Source organism: Mauremys mutica, chromosome 2 (genome assembly GCF_020497125.1).
Source record: "Mauremys mutica isolate MM-2020 ecotype Southern chromosome 2, ASM2049712v1, whole genome shotgun sequence".
Lineage (NCBI taxonomy): Eukaryota > Metazoa > Chordata > Testudines > Geoemydidae > Mauremys > Mauremys mutica.
Genome location: NC_059073.1, coordinates 24745241 through 24765491, shown reverse-complemented (window position 1 = coordinate 24765491; position 20251 = coordinate 24745241). Strand labels below are relative to the sequence as shown.

General features: G+C 43.4%; 1 protein-coding gene across 1 annotated transcript in view; it reads left to right on the top strand.

Annotated features, from left to right (window-relative positions):
* The first annotated feature begins 854 nt into the window (after positions 1-854).
* FAM91A1 (family with sequence similarity 91 member A1) overlaps positions 855-20251 on the top strand; it is a 50271-nt gene continuing 30874 nt past the window's right edge. Inside the window, exons 1-8 of the mRNA XM_045004367.1 lie at positions 855-1002; positions 6549-6633; positions 7874-8025; positions 9164-9221; positions 11635-11702; positions 13417-13530; positions 14695-14785; positions 19353-19415. Of these exons, the coding sequence (XP_044860302.1) occupies positions 931-1002; positions 6549-6633; positions 7874-8025; positions 9164-9221; positions 11635-11702; positions 13417-13530; positions 14695-14785; positions 19353-19415 (703 nt within the window). The 5' untranslated portion in view covers positions 855-930. The remainder of the gene's footprint in view (positions 1003-6548; positions 6634-7873; positions 8026-9163; positions 9222-11634; positions 11703-13416; positions 13531-14694; positions 14786-19352; positions 19416-20251) is intronic.

Genomic DNA, 20251 nt, shown 5'->3' with positions numbered 1-20251 from the left:
GTGCCACAAGTACTCCTGTTCTTTTTACTGGAGGACCTGTACACTCTTCACAACTACAACTCAATTCAAATAATGGAGACCCCTCCAGAGTCCTGTGGGAGTGGGCAGCTGGGGGCAGCGACAGGAGGCACCTGCACAGAGAGGGAGCTGAGACTTAACCTGAGGCATTGGAGGGCGGGGCTCGGGACTCAGTTCTGCAGCACTATTGGGGAGGGGGGGGCGGCAGGGCTGTAGGCTGGAGCCCAGGAGCATTTGGGGGGAGGGGTGGCTGGAGGGTCAGGCTCAGGGAGGCACGACGGAGACTGAGGACAGGCTCAGGCTGACGCTGTTTGGGGCAGGGGACCAGGGAGCGCAGCCGCGCGGGGGCTGGGCAGGAAGGGGCCGGAGGCTGGTGGAGCGGAGTCTGGTCTCGGCCCTAACCACTGCGCCAGTGGCTCCGTGCCTCGGCGGCGCTCTGCACCGGCCCTGCGCGGCCAGGAGGCGGCGCCCAGGCACCAGGCCGCAGCCAGAGGCAAACGCTCGGAGAGCCGCGGGGACGAGGCTGGCGCAGGCGCCTGAGCGCTTACAGACAGGGCAAGGGAGGGGACTCAACGGAAACGCCCCCGGTCTGCGTCACACACTGCGTGCGCATCCGCAGCCCCTCCCCCCTAAGGGGCCAGTCCCGCCTTTCCCACTGTGCACGAGCCCTGTGAGGCAGCCGGGCGCCCGTGGAACTGTCGGAGCGTTCAAGCCCAGCTGCCGGAAGTGACGTAGGGGCCGGGTGTCGCTTCCGGGGGGGCGTAACGCGGAAGTGGATTGGGGTGGGGGGAGCGAGGCGGCGGCGGTGGTGGAGGCTGCGCGGCGGGAGGGAGGGAGGAGCCCGTGCTGCAGCGCCCCCCTGCGTTGGGGCTGTGCGGAGCGGGTGGCCGTAGCCCGTCCCGGCCCCTCGCCATGAACATAGACGTGGAGTTCCACATCCGCCACAACTACCCCTGGGCCCGCCTGCCTGCCAGCGTCCGACAGGTACCGGCGTGGCGGGGGAGGGGCACCGGGCCAGTACCAACCCCCTCCCGCCAGCGCCCCACGGGCCGGGGGGGGCGGCTGGGTGGGTACCAACCCCCCTCTTGCCAGGGGTGGGCAGGGCAGCCGGGCCGGTACCAGCTCCCGGTACTCGTCTGGGCCGGTACCGTCCCCCTCCCGTCAGCGTCTGACCGACACCGGGCTGGGGGGAGGGGTGGCTGTACCAAAGCCCCTCCCCCAGCATCAGCCCGTGACCAGACACCAGCCTCCTTGTGCCCACAGTGTTGGACAGGTGCCATGGACAGCGCTGATCCCTCCCCTGCCCGTGCTACACAGCGACTGGCACGGCGGGGATCGTCAGCCACCCGCTGGGCTGCCGGTGTCAGCTAGAGACGGGAGAGGTGAAAGCATCGTCCTGCCTCCCGGTGCCGGGCGGGGCTTCTGGGGCAACACCGTTCCCTTCTCTCGGGTCTCCGCTGCCCCTTCCAGTGACTCTCTCATTCCCATTATCAGGCCCTCTCGCTACACCTGCAACTGGGGGGCTTACCGACCTCCGTGCTCCACCTATCTTCATCTTCCCCATGAAGGGGGCGCCTTGTGCCACAATCACCTTCTTTTGCCCCTTCATCTCTCTTATTGGTATCTGTCTTTTGTCGCCTGTGCCATCTTACAGAATTAACACATCCTCTCTTCTTCATCACCTCCAGCAGGAGCCTTTATCACCTCTTATCACCCTCAGGTCCTTGGCAAAGGGTAATTGGGGTCCCCATCCTTCTAGGACTATGGGTCTCATCTGCCTCCTGTCTTGACACTGGGGAGTTGTTATCAGACAGACTCCAGAGCGTCATGGAGAAAAAAACTGCTATTTAAGCATGTGATCTTAGTGCTGTAAGTGTCCTGTGTGCTTCTAAAACATCTCAGCTTTCAGTAAGTGAACAGAGAGAGACTGGCCTGTCCCCATCCCATGTGGTGCTTGATCACTAGGTGCTCCTGGAAACAATCATAACATGGAAGTGTGGTTCATAGTGAAGCTTTAAACGACTAGGGATTATTTTCTGGGGATGTTCAGATCCAGGGGAGGACTCCCCAGTAAACACTGTACTGCGTACACTAAAGCAGGAGAGGTTTCAAGAATTAAGGATTATGCTGCTCTAGTTTTCAGCAATAAGGTAAATGTCACAATAAGCGTTAATGAAAATGGAAACCCCATGAAATTTTGATGAGTGCCACGTTCAATGGGCTTCTGACAGCCCAAGTGATACATTCTTTAAAGTCAAGAAGGAAAGTCTTTTTTCATCTTAGGAATCGTATGCTACTTCAAAGCAGAAACTGAAAAAAAATTCCTTCCCTTACACAGGAGAAAGGGAGAAAGGGTGTTGGAAGAAAGATGGACATTGACTGTAGATCCTGGTATATGAATTATTGAGCTCTTTAGTGATACTTCAAGAGTTAGGGCAGGTCTACACTATGGGGGAAAATCGATATAAGATACACAACTTCAGCTACGTGAATAACGTAGCTTAGTTTGTAGCAGGAACATAAGTGATTTTATTTCTCTTTGCCTGTAAGCCTGAAAATGCACTGCTAATGCTTATGTAAATCAGCCTAAAATAGTTAATTTAAGTCTTGCTACTAGATAAAACATCTGTTAAATGTAACTCCTACAATGCTTTCCGAAGAACGCTTTAAAAAAAAGGAAGTTTGAGTAAAAGTATCTTTTCCTGTTAGTGAGAGTGGCAGTAGTTACACATTCTCTTCTATCTGGACATCTAACAGGATGTGGAAACTGTCTGCAACATCATCCATTTCTTTTCCAGCAGCTGATGCTTTGAAGCTGAGCGTGAATTTGCCTGCTTTAAGGTTGGATCTGAGCACACTGTGCAATTATATGTTACATTTTATCTAAGGATTTTAAAGCATTATATAAGACAAAAACAACGAGGATTCTGGTGGCACCAAAGTGGGTTTTTTACCCATGAAAGCTTGTGACCAAATAAATCTTTTAGTTTTTAAGGTGCCACTGGACTCCTCATTGTTTTTGTGAATACAGACTAACATGGCTACCCCTCTGATATAAGACTTAAGACTCTAAGTGCCACAGCAAGGTATTACCTGATAATGAAATTTCACTGCTGCACAGCTAAACTGTAGAAGAAAAATAATTGAAGGGTCTCTAGGGCAAACATGTTTAATGCTTGGCCTCAAGTAGTTGAAACAAATGTATTTTTGAAACGACAGTTTATACCGTATTATATCCTCTCTTGAAATGGTTACTTACTGTTGGACTTCACAAAATATTCAGTGAATGAATATTTGAAAGTCAAATTGATTTGACATTAACGTTTCTGTGGCAACACCAGATAAAATTTCTGGTGCCACACATATTGAGACGTGTGTGATATTAGTATCAGGTATTTATTCTGTTCATGCATTAAAATTGTTTGATTAGCTCAGTCAGTTCATGATAATAGCCTTTGAAGACTAGTAAATATACTGTCCCGCAGAAGTAGTGACTGGGCATTATTCTTTCCTTTGAGCTTCAAGTTGTTATACTTAAGACTATTCCTCAGATTGTTCAGTTCTGTTATTAAGGATTATGTAGTTCAGTCTTCAGCAAGACCAGTTATACAACTATAGTGGATGAAGAATTAACTCTTACAGAAAATGGGCTTGAACTGAATAACTTTTCCTAAAATGTAATGTCTGTTCACCTTCTGTAACAGTAGTAAAAGCCTCAAATCATTTTTACCTGTTTTATTTTTTTCTTTTATAAAACTTTTTCTTCTAGTAAAATTATAGATAAAATATCTGAAAATATGCTCACAACAATGTTTTCGTTGTGTGCAGTATTTGGAAGGCAACAATACATCAGTTTAAACTTGGGTCACTTTTGGAAAATTATGTTCAATCATAAGGGATAGAAACGTGGGTCCTGTTTTTTGCAATTGTGTGTGTATGTACATATACCTGTTGCCCAAGCAGTGTCCCATTAAAGTCTTTGGTGTGCCAGACATATAGATTGGATTGCAAGATTGGGACCTTCCTTCCTTCATTAAACAAATTAAGCCTTAATTTTTATTTTTTAATTAATTGGTGCTTTTGTCCTCCAGGCTTGTTAGGAAAAGCTTCTTGTTCACTAATGGCTGGTTGATTTCCCGCCCCCCCCCCCAATGCCCAGACTAGAGTCCATATGAGATTTACTTCTGACATCGGAGTTATTCAAGGAGCCCTATAATGCAGTCTGTAGCTCTTCTCCTTATTAAGTGCTTGCTTCTGCTCAGAGTTGCACTGGTTTAACTTAAGATGTGATTTTTAAAAAATTTCTAAAAATTTTCTTTAAAATCCAGTTTGCAGAGGGTTTTGGGGACACTTATTTTGATTTCACTTAAACCTGTTTCTAATAGCAGATGTAGGCTAAATCAAAATAAGCCACTGTGATAGGGCCACTCACCTCACGTGAGCGCCTCCTATCAGGTGTGTGTGTGCCTGCTCTCTCTCAGCTCTTGCGGTGTTCTCTGTCGGCAGCATTACTTTTCAGGTGGGTTTTCAGTGGCTCAACCCTCTGGCAGAGTCTCATACAGTCCATGTGTGAAACAAAATAGACTTCTTGTGACATAAACAGTCCAGTGGGGCCTATCACAGTACCCTTGTTCATCTTCTGCAGGCCTCCCTGGGCTCAAACCTTCATCAGTCCAAAAAGGCCTATCCCAGTACCATGGTTGGTGTCCACAGCCATTCCAGGGCTAGATCTCAAATAGTTTCTTCTCTGGAATGGGGCAGTGCCCCCAGGCTTCCTCCCTGGAGACTCTTCATTCTGTAGCGAGCCTCTACCGACCCTAGCTCTCCAGCTGAGTTGCTTTTTCAGTTCAGTTCATCCCCCATCTGAGGTATTAAAGTTCAATACATACTGATCCCTTTCGCGTCTTCAGCCCCTTCCCAGGGCGTATGTAAACTCCCTTCTCAAGGCACTTAGTCACTTCCCCTCTGGCTGGTGCTGGGGGACCTGGGCCCACCCACTACACCAGGTCCCAACCCAGGGACCCTGCGAATAGCAGCCACCTGCTGCATCCCTTTAACCTGTTGCTGCTACTGTTCCGTGGGCCACTTCCCCATTGTCCCAGCATGTTCAGCTTCACCCTTACCTTGGGCTGAAGTCTTGCTTGAGTCTCAGCAGCCAGCCAGGAGCATCTTCCTTGCTCCCCCAGTCCCTTCCGGCAACTGCTCTGTCCAGGTCCTGGAACTGCTGCAACGAGCCGGGAGCACCATCCATGCTCTTCTGACTCCAGCCAGCAACTGAATCTACTTAGGCTCAGCAGCTCCTTTCATATGAGTTTGCTAGGCTCTGGTTCCTTCCCTGCAGCCTCTCTGTTCTAATTGACTGCTTCCCAGGCAGTCCTTCTCTCAGCCTCATGGAGGACTCACCTCTTCTTTTTTGGGGCAGGGTGTGGTAGAACTGTGAGGCCTCCAGTAGTGGGCCTTTGGGTTTAGTACATCTCATCACAGCCATTCTTAAATTCTAGTATCTACACTAGACTTTGCACTGGTTTAACTAAGGGCTTGTCTAAACATACAAGTTTTGCACCAGTTTAACTTAAGTTGTGATGTTGAACCAGCTGAGTTAAACTGGTGTAATTTTGGCCATGTCTTTACTAAGGAAAAAAGACATTGGCTAATTCGTTAAAATCCTAATGTGGACAAGGCAAATTGTAGTTTTAATATGTATTAGTTGGTCAAAGTGAAGCCTAAGGGGAAGCCAAGGGTACACTTTAACCAGCTAGCACATGTTAAAACTACAGCCTGGTCTACACTAGGCTTTTTACATATTAGCAAACATAAGTGGAAAAACACACCTCTTTTCTGAGTGTAAACCTTAATGTGGTCATTCTTACATTCAGGTTTAAACCAGGCTTATAAACTACGTCTGTACCCAAAGTTGCATTAGTTTAACTAAATCAGTTTGATATCACACTTTAGTAAACCCTATGCGACTTTGTGTAGATATGGCCTAAGAAGTTGATCCTGCAAGGTGCTGACCACCCTTCACTCAAGCACTCAGCGCTTTATGAGATGCTTGACACTTTGCATGATTGGGTCCTAATGAGTATATGTAGCCCATACAGACTTATTTTCAGGATTTGATTTTTTTTTCTCGTGATCAGTATAGTGGTGTAAGAACACTTAAGCTTGTCTGCATTTAAAACTCATGTTAGCATATAGCTGTTTTGGTCAGGGATGTGAAAAAAACATATCCCTGACTGACTTAGCTATGCCAGCAAAACTCAGTGTAGATTCATCAGTTATGCTTTTGTTTGGGGAGGTAATGTTCTTACACCAACAGAAAGTTTTTCTGCCAGTGTATGCCGGTTTGCAGTGGGGGCTATGCCAGTATAGGTTCTGTAGTGTAGACATAGCCTTAGAAAAGTATGGTTCAAAGGTACCCTGCATTAATTCAGGTAGTAGAATATACCTGTCTGTGGTACAAGTCACACTGATTTAATTAAAGGACTATACAATTCAACTACAATAACGTTTTATATTTCGTTTCATAGGGTCTTGGAAACTCTCAGAGGGAGTATGAAAAGCAGGTTGTACTCTATAGTATCCGCAATCAGCTACGATACCGAAATAACTTAGGTGAGTGTGGAAGACTGATAACTTCAGTTTGATAACTGACTCTACTTATAAAGCCTTCGTTTGAGTGTACTGTGATCTTTAATAGCTTACAAAAGTATGTCACTGAAATTACTACAAACCTGTCAGAACCAACTCAGTCCTCCAAATTTCCACCAAAAAAGACCCCAGCAAAACCCCCTTTTAATGCTAGAACCCCAAAAGTAAATTAACTTTGAAATCCACTTAATTGCAGTGGCTTCTTTGTGGAATGCACCCTTCAGACCCTGCAGGTTTCCAGGTGAAGCTTACTGATAGCCGACTTAGTCTCCTGTGTGTCATGTGAGCCTCTCAAACAAGGTTAGGGCTTGTTAATGGAGGACTTAACTAATTTACAGCCATGATGTCAAAGGAAGTGTCCCTCTAGAAGGAGCCCAGACAGGTACAAAGAATGAGACCTTGGGTCCAAGCTGTTTGACATAGAATTCTCATTGGATTCACACTGGTTGTATTCACTTTCTCTTCTGCATTGGACAGAGCTCTCACTGCTTGAAAAGGAGGTTTGCTGGTAACTTCAGGCGTTCTAAATCATGAACATGAGCGTATATTTCATTCTCCTTTCGTGTCTGTTTATGCCAGAATGGCATGTCTCATTTAGTAATGAGATGCATAATAAACCAAACAATAGGATTATTCTATCATTGCTGACAATGCAGGATTGTGCTGTACAATATATTCTTCAGTGCTATGTTCTAGTTAGCTTTAAATTACTCTCATTGATTTTTCACTACACCTCTACCTCGATATAACGCGACCTGATATAACGCAGTAAAGCAGCGCTCTGCGGGGGCGGGGCTGTGCACTCCGGTGGATCAAAGCAAATTCAATATAACGCGGTTTCACCTATAATATGGTAAGATTTTTTGGCTCCCAAGGACAGCGTTATATCGAGGTAGAGGTGTATTTCCTTGGGAGATTATTCAGTAGCTTAATAGCTAATCTTATCATGAGTAATCTTTCTGATTTCCAACCTGATCCTGAGAGGCTCTGAGAACCTGCATCTCCTATAGAAGTTAATAGCAGAAGTTGGTGTTCAACATCTTTGGATCAACTCACCCTTTTATTTCTTAAGTCAATTTCATACCATTTTACTACTAACCTTTTTTGTGTGTTGCCATGCAGTTTAAATGTAAAAATATAATCTCTGCACCATTTTGAGAGAGCAGTGTAACAGAATATTGGCCTGACCTTTTTTTCCCCCCAGTTAAGCATGTCAAGAAAGAAGAACGAAAATACTATGAGGAACTGTTAAAATACAGTAGAGATCATCTCATGCTGTACCCTTACCATTTGTCTGACATCATGGTAAAAGGCCTGAGGATAACACCATTTTCGTATTACACAGGAATAATGGAGGTGAGTTTGGGAACAGAATTAAAACAAAACATGTCATGCTCTGTACTTCTAGAAGTGCTTTTTGTAGCATTGTAATGTCTGCCAGCCAGTCAAATGATTTATTGTTTGCTCTTGGAGAGACTGCTGCTGCTAATGAGCAGCATAAAGAAAAGCTTCTTCAGAATTGTGCTGATAATCACAACTCGGCCTACCCATAAATGCCTCTCTGCAGAGCTAGGGATTGGCAACAGCAGTTGGATGGGAAATGGTTTTCCAGTCCTGAATCAATTGAAAACTGAGAATTTTTTGCAAACCAAAAATCCCAAAAATTTCAGATTGAATCAAAACATTTTATTTCAATTATGACCTTTTAAACTTTTTTTTTTACTACAGATTAACTTGCATTTCAAAACAGTCATGCTGACCTGAAAAAAATGGAACTTTTTCATTCTGAAAATGTCAAAACAGTCCTTTTTGACAACTTTGAAACATCTAAAAAAATGTTCAGAATGAGAAATTTGTCATAACTGACTCTTTTACAGTTTTGGTAAATTGGCATTTTTCATCAAAAGTGCCCAACCAGCTCTGCTGGTAACTTTCTGTCATTTCTCTTGGGTACAGTACATGTAATATTTTGTCATTTTGAGTAAAAGATGCATACAGTTTAATATACAGTAAATTGATAATTGTTACTGTGATTACTATTAGATACTTTCATTAGTGCCTTTTTCTTCCTCTGTTTGGATGAACATCTCCAGTTTTACTACAGACTTTAATGGAAATAGACTTAGACCCTTAGTAATTTGCTTGTCAGGCTTTCTGGGGTTTTTATAATATAACTTTAAGGGAGCTGATCATCATTAATAGTAAGCATATAATTTTTGGTACAGTTCTTGCATCACATTTACACGTTTACAGTAAGCCAGATCTCTCAGAAGTGCTAATTGATTTTGGCAGGCTAGATTTTCTTTGTCAAATTCTTATCTTCAATTTGAGGGGTAGATTTTTATATAGAAAATGTATGCGTTATTTTAGGTTTTAAATGCTCATTGATATCAAAGAAATGTCCTTTTCTCAAATAGTGGACTACATTGGTCCAAAAATGTGTTTCTTGCTACAAATTAAGCTTTTTTTCTTTTCTGTGTGTTGCTTTTTAAAGGATATAATGAACAGTGAAAAAAGCTACGATTCATTGCCTAACTTTACTGCTGCTGACTGTAAGTATTATCTGGCTGCATTCTTCTGTTTAGCGAGGTAGATAAATTCAGCTTCTGAAAACAGTTTGAAGGCTTCAGTTGCATCACAGCTTCTTTTTAAAGGTGTAGAACCTGTAAGTAGTAGTTTTGAAGTAGTGGTGTGTCTTCATGTAGAGTTATCCTGTGCGGTGTCTTAATTGGTACTGCATTCTTGCATTAATAGGACTTCTGGGGACATAATCCATGGTTCTTTGTGCTGCAGTCGTCTGGGCTGCTCTGTGATTTTTCCCAGTGAATTGTGGGAGAACTTGTCCTTCTTTTGGGCACATGGTGTGTGAGAATTGTAGGAAGGAACTGCAGGAGTATCAGCACCCAAGTTAGCTTGTATCCTCACCATAGGCACCGACTTCCCCTCTGCCCAGTGGGTGCTTGACCCCCCTGGCCCCGCCCTTCACCACCTCTTCCAGCCCCTGCACCATCCTCGCCCCACCCCCACTCCACCCCTTTCCCAAAGTCCCTGCCTCATCCCGCCTTTTCCCACCCAGCCACGCCTCCTTCTCACCCCAATTCCACCACCTTCCCCCAAATCCCCACCGCTGCCCTGCCTCTTCTCCACCTCCTCCCCAAGTGTGACCCCTTCCCGCTCCTCTCCCTCCCTCCCTCCCGGAAAGTCCTAAGTGCCACCAAACAGCTGTTAGTTGGTTGGGGGAGGGAAGTACTGGGGGGGAGGGGGAGGAGCGGGGACGTGGTGTGCTTGGGGTGGGGGGAGAAGGAGGCGAGAAGCGGGGAGCTTGGCTGCCGGTGGGAGTGGAGCACCCACAAATTTTTCCCTGTGGGTGCCTATGATCCTCACTGTAAAGTCAGCCCAAGTGAAAGCAGAGCCCAAGCTCTAACCCATACTGCTAGTCTTGCCAGCTAGCCTGGGTTGAAAGCACTAAACTCAGGTGAGAGGTTTTGTGTGTGGATGAGAGAAGGGCTAAGGGCAACACCTGAGTAAGCATCAGACTTAACTCTGCAGTGAACACATACCCTAAGGGTCACATTTTTAGGGAAGGGGAGTGAAATGAAGGGTGATCCTTGGCAGACTAAGGAAAGCCCTGGTGAACAAGACAATTGACGTGTTTTGGGTGCTAAAATCTAACTTGAGAAATTTCCCTACTAGTTTAATTTGCCTTCTTCCCTGTTGTACCTCTATACGTTTCCTCTGTGGGTGGGTGGAGGGGGGAGATTTCACAATTCGATAACACAGTAATAATGGGTGACTTCAACTATCTCATTAACTGCACATATGTCACATAGGGAGATAGTTGAGAGAAGCCATTTTTCAGCGCTACTGAATTGCTTGGAGTTCAAAAACAGAAGTGACTCCTGATTAGTCTCAAACCAACAACTGTGTATTACTTGAGAAACAATTGTAGTTCAGCCACCAAGTGACTAATATGTGATAAAGTTAAATTTCTTCATTGGAGTTTTGTAACAAAAGCTAGCACTGAGACACTAAACTTTAGAAAGACGAATTTAAGAAAAGTGAGAGACCATGGAGGTTACTTAAACATAAACATATTGTATTTGAGGCCCAAAAGGTGTATAGTATGCATATACCTAAATAAAAAGGAAGCCAGAAGGCAAGAAAAATACCAAATATGGTTAAATTGTAAGGTACAAGAAACTATTTGGGTCCACTGGATATCCATTTAAAAAAATCCAAACTGGAAATCCAGCCCTAGCAAAGCCAGTAAATGAGAACATAATTATGGCAGGTAAAATAGAAGATGGCAATTTTGAGGCCTGAGAGAATTTCAAAATCAAATCCAGCCTATATATGCACTTTAGATAAACAAGGGGAGAATGGAGAGGCACACTTGTATGCAGCAAGAGCAGAACATTGACTGGGGCAAACCATGTAGCTGCTGAAATTAAAATATATTTCAAGAAGTATTTACAGAGCATAACGTGTTTTGAAAAAGCAAAATTTTTCAGGAAGTAAATTCTAAGTCACTACCTTCTTGGAATTATTTTTAATTTTTATGTGTTAAATTTTTGTCCTCCTCTGGGACAGGGGAACCCACACTTGAGAGTTAGGGCACTGTTTTGTGGTTATGACACGCTTCAGGAAACCCTGTCCTGTGTGTGGGGAGTGTGCCCGCCTCGTTTAGGGGAAAAAAGGGGGGAGGGGGACATACATATCTTACCTGTATGTGCCTCCCAGCCTGAGTCCATACGCTTGCCCTTAGCAGGGCAGTACGGCCTAGTGGCTGGAGTCCATAAATTCGCCCTTGTCACTGGGCAGTAAGGCCCAGGGGCCAGTGTCCATCAATCCTCCCCTTTTCACAGAGCAGTAAGGCCCAGTGGCCCAAGTCAATAACTTTGCCCCTTTTTGCAGAGCAGTTAAGAATAGACTTTTCCTAAGGAAAATCAAACATTTACTTTTCAGGTCTACGGCTTCTTGGTATAGGAAGAAACCAGTACATTGATCTAATGAACCAGTGTAGGTCATCAAAAGTAAGTTTTGTTTTTAATTTTCTTACCATCTATTCTAAGTGTCGGTCCTGGCTCCATTTTGACAAAACTGTTCTAGATGGGGATAGGATGCCATATGCTTTGTTAGTAAAATTATGATTAATCAAACAATACTACATTAATATATGTATGTTTCTTCAAAGCTATTAAAATATCTTAGTTAACTGTGGTAAAAAGCAAAAAAAAAAAAATTAGAAAAAATTAAAATTTCTCCAGCTTTGTGTTATCTTATTACTACTTATTCAGTGCTACATTTTGTCTAAGGCAGTGGTTCTCAAAGCCGGTCCTCTGCTTGTTCAGGGAAAGCCCCTGCAGGCCGGGTCAGTTTGTTTACCTCCCGCGTCCACAGGTTCCGCCAATCGCAGCTCCCGCTGGCCGCGGTTCGCTGCTCCAGGACAATGGGGGCTGCAGGAAGGGCAGCCAGCACATACCTTGGCCCGCGCCGCTTCCCGCAGCCCCCATTGGCCAGGAGTGCGAACCGTGGCCAGTGGGAACCGCGATTGGCCAAACCTGCGGATGTGGCAGGTAAACAAACCATCCCAGCCCGCCAGGGGCTTTTCCTGACCAGCTTTGAGAACCACTGGTCTAAAGCCATCTCTAGACAAAGACAAGGGGCTAAATTCTCCTTTGACTAGTATGAATCTGAAGTAATTCCATTGGTGTTGGTGGAGTTATTCCATATTTATACTGGTATAATTGAGGGCAGTATTTGCTCTGGTGTATGCCTCCAAAAGCTTATAATCAGAGTAGTTATTGTAAATTCTATTTAGTTTGTATACTACTCATGTTGTTTGAGGATGCAGCGTTGGGTCTGATCATGCAGCTCTTTTTTTGTGTATGATCAGTTTCATTGACGACATTGAGATTAATCTTATTATTGATGTCTGCTTGATCTGGCCCTTTTACAAGCTCAGTTTACAACAATAATTTCCTTTTTAAGAATGTAGTAAGTAATTCATAAGTGCTCTGTCTTCATTACAGCATTGCGCCTTCGGCCAAAGGATTGTGTATCCAAGTTAAAAGAGATTTAGTGTAGGCTAAGGGAAACAAAAAGGATAGGGGCCTGCTTTATAGAATGTGAGAAGAGTAATCTTAACCATATCAATACAACAGTACCCTCTAGCTGTTCTTTCATGAACTGAAGTTTATAGTAGCTCGTAGCATGATGCTCACCTGGAACACAGTGTAATCGCTTGTCGATAGAAATAAACAGAATACGTGTTCTTACAATACATTGCTTATTAATTTTGTAACGAATTCTGCCTACAAAAGCACTCCATTTGATATGTTGTATGCTATCCTGTATCTTCAGGCTCTGCTTTTTTGCTAATAAAATGCTAGTGTGCTTTTAATAGTTCAGGCCTGGACTTCATGCTCACAGACTTGAGTACACAAATGGATTGTTTTCATTTTCCCATTTTTATTTGGTTTGGGGTGGAGAGAGAGTATTTTTTTTTTTAAAAGCAAGTCCATAACCCTGTGTGCTATATACATGTGCATTCAGTGACCTTAGGGGATTAGGAATAAAAACCATCAGCTTTCCCATATCCCAAGGTATCCTGCAGTGTTTGTTTAATGCCTGAGTATGAAGTACTTGGAGCGTTAGCATTTACAAGTAGCTGTTTTTATGGTGTAAAGGAAACTGGTAACATTAACATTTAATATGTTAAATCTCAAATGGACTGTACCACTGCAGAAATTTTTCAGAAGGAAAACTGCTCGTGATCTGCTACCAGTAAAGCCAGTGGAGATTGCTGTAGAGGCCTGGTGGGTGGTGCAGGCTGGCTACATCACAGAGGATGACATAAAGGTATTGTGTGTGTTTAACCAAATTTTGACACTGCTAATTACTGAAAAAATGGGGGAAAATTACAAATCTGTACTGTTTAGCTCTTAAGGTAGTAGAACAGGGATCGGCAACCTTTGGCGCTAAGCTTGCCAGGGAAAGCCCCTGGCGAGCCGGGCCGGTTTGTTTACCTGCAGCATCCACAGGTTCGTCCGACCGCAGCTCTCACTGGCCAAAGTTTGCCGTCCCAGGCCAATGGCGGCAGTGGGTAGGGTGGCCAGCATATCCCTCGGCCTGTGCCGCTTCCCGTAGCCTCCATTGGCCGGGAGTGGTGAACTGTGGCCAGTGGGAGCTGCGATCGGCTGAACCTGTGGATACTGCAGGTAAACAAACTGGCCTGGGCTGCGTGACAAAGATTGCCGATCCCTGTAGTAGAATCTCTTATGGAAATAGTGATAAGGTGGTGGTTGTGGGTTGTTTTTTTTTTTTTTTTTTAATTGGTATACTTTCTCTTTTTTCCTGTGAATTCTGACTTCTGGGTTATGTGGTATTAGGAAACTTATTTCAGCATGACTGCGAAATACATTTTTCCCTGAAGGAATATCCATGAGTTGTATAACGCATATGTCTTAAGAAACAACTATATTATGTTGCTGGTCTCATTTAGATTGTCAGTTGTTCAAAGCAGAAATTGAGTGTTTGGATGGAATCTAGTACATTTGAGATACAGTTTATTTGTATTCCAAAATTCCATAACTATAAATTGATTTAAATAGAGGTGTTGTATTTAGATCTGAAACTTAACCTATTTTAGAACTGTTATAGTTAAATAACTTGTATTGAAAATACACAACCCTACTTAAAAGCTGAGCACTGTAACATCAGTGAATTTTGAAAACTCTATTTTAATCTGAACTTCACTAGCTAAATATTCAGCAAGCAGTAAACTACATACAGCTTCCAGAGGTGTGCGTAATCTTGTGATGAGGTTACTTCTGCAGAGATAAGAGTAACAAACTAGACAACTATGGCAAGCTTAAATCTGTGGTTCATATACTGACTTCCTTGTGTAAAGATACCTTTATTAGTTTTCACTGTCTTAAAGCTGAAAACTTTTCATTCTGAATGATTGTAGGTAAAATGCGTAGACAGATCTTACTAGAAATTAACATGTTTTCTTTTACATAGATTTGTACTACATCTGAGAAATCTGTTATTGATAAGATAATTGATTCAGGTCCTCAGCTTGCTGGATCACTAGACTACAATATAGTTCACAGTAAGTGTCTAACAAATGTGGCATTTCTGTCTACTGTAGAATTTATTGAGGAAAAATTTGAGGACCAGTATTTCAGACTAGGGGTATGTCTACACTACGAAATTAAATAGATTTTATACAGTCGATTGTGTATGTCCCCACTAAGTGCATTAAGTCGATGGAGTGCATCCTCACTACAGTGACTAGCATCGACTTACGGAGCATTGCACTGTGGGTAGCTATCCCACAGTTCCTGCAGTCTCCGCCGCCCATTGGAATTCTGGGTTAAGCTCCCAATGCCTGATGGGGCAAAAAACATTGTTGCGGGTGGTTTTGGGTACATGTCGTCAGTTGTCCCTCCCTCTGTGAAAGCAACAGCAGTCAATCATTTCGCGCCTTTTTTCCTGGGTTACCCATGCAGACGCCATACCACGGCAAACATGGAGCCCACTCAGCTTACTGTCACACACTTTAAAAGCTCGCTGACTCTGTTTGCTGACTAGGTCAGACCTCAGCGCAACCAGCATTCCCATTGTTATTGCTGCTTGCTGTGTGCTCCATAATATCTGTGAGAATAATAGGGAGACATTTATGGCAGGGTGGGAGGTTGAGGCAAATCGCCTGGTGTCCAATTTTGAGCAGCCAGACACCAGGGCGATTAGAAGAGCACAGCAAGGCATGCTGCGCATCAGAGAGGCTTTGAAAACCAGTTTCATGACAGGCCAGGCTACAGTGTGACAGTTGTGTGTGTTTCTCGTTGATGCAAACCCGCCCCCTTTGTTGATTTTAATTCCCTGTAAGCCGGGGTAGGCAACCTATGGCACGCGTGCCGAAGGCGGCATGCAAGCTGATTTTCAGTGGCACTCACACTGCCCAGGTCCAGGCCACTGGTCAGGGGTGCTCTGCATTTTAATTTAATTTTAACGGAAGCTTCTTAAACATTTTAAAAACCTTATTTACTTTACATACTCAAAAGTTTAGTTACATATTATAGACAGAAAAAGAGACCTTCTAAAACGTTAAAATGTATTACTGGCACGCAAAACCTTAAATTAGCGTGAAGACTCGGCACACCACTTCTGAAAGGTTGCCGACTCCTGCTGTAAGCCAACCACTCTCCCTCCTTTGAAATAAAGTAACTATTGTTTTGAAACCATGCATTCTTTCTTTCTTAATTAAAAAAAAAAAAAAGAAGAAAGAGATAACGGACAAGATAGACCGGGTGAGGTGGGGGAGGAGGGAAGGACACAGCCACATGGCTTATTGTAGCCACACTAAAAATCAAACTCTTAGAATGACAGCCTTCTGTTGCTTGGGCCATCCTCTGGAGTGGAGTGGCTGGGTGCCTGGAGCCTCCCCCCTACGTTCTTGGGCTCTTCGTGCTCACTTAATTCCTTCCTGGCCTCTGCCACTGAATGCTTCCGTGCATTAAGCTGTGCCCTATCAGTGCAGGAGGACTGCATGAGCTCGGAAAACATGTCATTGTGAGTGTGTTTTTTCACCTTCTAATCTGCGATAACCTCAGGGATGAAGATGATAGGGGGAGCGTAGAAACATTCTGCGCTCTGTGATTTTGGGGGGACTGCATGGTCACCTGTACTGCTGAGTGCTGCTGAGTTTGCCACGCTGACCAAACAGGAAATTAAATTCAAAAGTTCCTGGAGCTTTTCCTGTGTACCTGGCTAGTGCATCGGAGTTCAAAGTGCTGTCCAGAGCGGTCACATTGGAGCACTCTGGGTAGCTCCTGGAGGCCACTACTGTCGATTGGTGTCCGCACTACCCCAAATTTGACCCAGCAAGGTCGATTTTAGCGCTAATCCCCTCGTCGGGGGAGGAGTACAGAAGTCGATTTTAAGAGCCCTTTAAGTCGATGGAATGGGGTTGGTTGTGTGGACACATTCATTTTAAAATCGACCTAATGCGGCTAAATTCGACCTAACCCCGTAGTGTAGACCAGGCCTAGGAACATAGGAGGCTGAAGCATTTAGTACAGATAAGAGTTGAAGGAAAATATTATGGAATAAAACAAAAGTGGAGGAAATCACCTATAAAGTTTCCTAAATAGTATAACACTGATTCTTAGCGGTATATATTTATTTTGGCAGCTGTCGCTCTATTTCTATTTGAAATGATACAGTGATTTTCCCACAGAGACATCTTAAAAAAAAGTCATACGTATGCAGTTTTTAGACATCAAGGTTGTATTGACCCAAATGAGAGAGACATTGTTTCAATTTGAGAGAGACATTGTTTCAATTTACTATTGTTCGTCAAGTGTATACTATTTGGGGAGGGCAGAGCTTTTAAAATAGTAGTTGATTCTGTTCTGAAGAGCACTATTAGATAGCAAACATGGGACTCTTAAGAATATTATGATCTGGTGAGGACAATCTCTTGTTGATTTCCCAAAGATCTACCACTCTATTGCTGAGAACCTGTGTGTGTGTATGTCTCCATTGTTCTTGTAGAAACAACGATATTTTGAGTCAAGTCATGCCAGCAAAGGAAGCCCAAGCTGACTAACAAACCCTCTTCCCTGGGCTGTCTGTACCCAAATCATTGGTGGCATTCACGCTGCTGATGGGAAACAAGATAGCAAATGAAGCAGATCTGTACTGTATATTCCCCATAAGAAGAGCAGGAAGAAATTAAGTGTTTGCTAAATGGAACAGGACAAAACCTGTAGAAAGAGTGAGGGAGATTAATTTCAAGCTTCTGAGTGGATGTAAGAACAGTAGAGGGTTTAAGAAAAACAAAAAAATATTAAAATGCTTGACAGTGACCCTTCAAGGTATTTAGGGCTAAATGCTGCCTGTACCTGAGGAAAGAAAAGGGTGCAAACTCAATGTACAAATAGCAGTGTGCCCAATGTGGGTGTGCAGAGGGATCCTGCCCTGTCTCATGGGTGGAAAAAGCAGATGTAGACCACCAATGGGATGGGCTTTTATGAGGAAAAGGGTTTGGTTGGCCTAAAATCTGTTGTGTATATGCTGCGTATGGCAGCATATACACAAGTGAGAGCCTGCACCAGCAATGAACATGGCACCTGAAGAAAGGAGTAAAAAGCACGCCACTTTGGGTTATGTCAGCTTGCCATGTGTCTTCCTGGCCTATGACAACAGGCTGTCTTGTACTACATGCGCTTAACAGTCTGTCTGGGTATGTGTTGCTACCTGCTCTGTGCAGGCTTGTCAGTGTGTAGTCCATTATATATTGTGTGTATCTTTATTTTTAGAAGGCAGTGCAATTCCTAACATAGCCAGGAGTCCAGTCTGAACTCAATTAGTTAAGTCTGTATTACTAAAATATGATGTACAGTTGCAACTCAAATCCCTACTGTGCTAAAACTGTATCTTATCAAGCTTGCTTGCCTGGTTGGCTGTTGACTTGGCAATTTACTTGTGAAAATTTATACTGTTTCTCATAATATTTTCAGTGCCAAATAGTTAAGAGTAACTCTTGGAGGTGTTAACTTGTGAGGTAGTTAGCCTCAAATATCCTATCCTGGGCTAAATAAAACACTTTGACACAAGAATATGGAGTTAAATAAAAACACACACACTTAAAAATTGAGTGCTGATAGTGTCATTTCTGCTATACTGAACAGGGAGTAGATAAGCTCTCTGGCCTAAGGTCAGAGATAAACAAAAGGCAATAAATCAGACACCTAATACACTGGGTGATCAAGGGTTGTGCTTTATTTGCGCATGATACAATTCTTAGAGTTAACGGTCAAGGCTGTCAAGTTATGTTGAAATGTACTCTCTGGGTCTTGCCTTTTGAAATCCCTCTCCATAGTTATGTTTATGCTACACAATTAACTGGGTGATTGGCACCAAGATTGAGCACTCAGGTTAGCTTAGTCTTGGTGTGAGGATCCCCACTACAAAGGCATACCTTCATTACTGTGTCCTCAATATTTATTCATGCCCATGTATATTGGGGGCATATGCCATGGCTCTCTGTGCTGAGGGATTGGTTCCCAGTCATTTGTGAGAGAACTTGTCTGTCCTTTAGGTGGGGGTGGATTGTGGGAAGGCACTGGAGTACTATCAGCACTTGAGTGAGTTAAGTCTGCATCTTCACTGTGGGTTCCTGCTCAGTTAAAAGTAGAGCCCAGCCACTAACCCACACCCCCAGCCAGGAAAACCTTGGTCAGAGGTCTTTCTGTGTGGATGATAGAGGGTAAACGCTAAAACTCAAATAAGAGTCCAGATTAACTGTCATATAGATATACCCCAGGTTTCTGCAATAAACCTGGTTACCTCAATTTCTGATCACCCTTCTTTCCATGCCCTGTTACCTTCCTAGTCCCTATCTCTGAAGTAAATATATGCCTGTGGGTCAAATTGTACCTTGTCTTTGTGCTGTGAATAAGTTAGGATTCTGCTTCAGTGTCATGTCTAATTAATGTTCTGTTTAGTCTTCTGGTCTAATCATAGCTGTGTAATTGTATATCATTCAGGAGTGTGGGGTGGGAGAGGTTAAAACTTCCTGAATCAATTGGGAGGAAAAAATATAGCGTCCACTAGTATTAGTATTTGGGTAAACAACTTTCTAAAATGACATACCTTTTTTATTTTTAAAGGTTTATATAACAAAGGATTTATTTACCTTGATGTACCAATATCTGATGACAGTTGTATAGCAGGTGAGTGTATGTTTTAGCAGTAGTAGCTATGTTTTCTTGGGAAGAGATTCATTCCAGATAACTTAGGTTTCCTTTTTTTGAGTGCTGCTTGTCTTTTTCTATTAAAGTGATCTGTTTAAATATAACACCAAGATGGATGAAAACTCTTCTTGTTTATTCAGTGGCTTTCCAACTTGCTGCTAAAAATTTGTCCTTTATCCTTATGCTAGTATTTATTTATTTTCAACTTATATTTCTATCTGAAGTAATAAAGCTGCTTTTAACATATGTGGAGATGAAGACATTGAAGTATAATTTAAACAATTGTCCTTGTTTCAGTGTATCTGCAGTTAACATGGATACTATAAATGTAGAAACTTAACTATATTAAAGTCTTTTTTCTTTGTGATCAGTTAATATTCATAGTACTGATTGCTTATTCACTTCCATCATTCATGCCTCTGTCACCTCAACGTTTGATTACTGTAATGTGCTGTACTTCAGGACCATGTGGAAACTTGAGCTTCTGCAGAATGTGGCTGTCCACTGGATAAAGGGTTCAGCATGTAGGGAGCAATTACTATTATTTTGAGTGCTCCCAAGATATTTGGGATGGAATTTCAAGGGCAAGGTTTAATTGTGTCTGGTTTAAGTGGTTTGGGACCTGGTTACAGTGGGACCACCTCACACTGCTACAGTTTAGACCTGGCAAGACACTTAAGCTGTAGCTGGGTCCTCAACTCTTTACTTCTCTCCTTTTTCCACCACAGTCCAGACATATTAACCATTCAGAAATGCTACAAAGCTAGTCTCTGTCATAGACCTTTTAAGTAGGCTGGGAGTTTTTACAGGTGGAT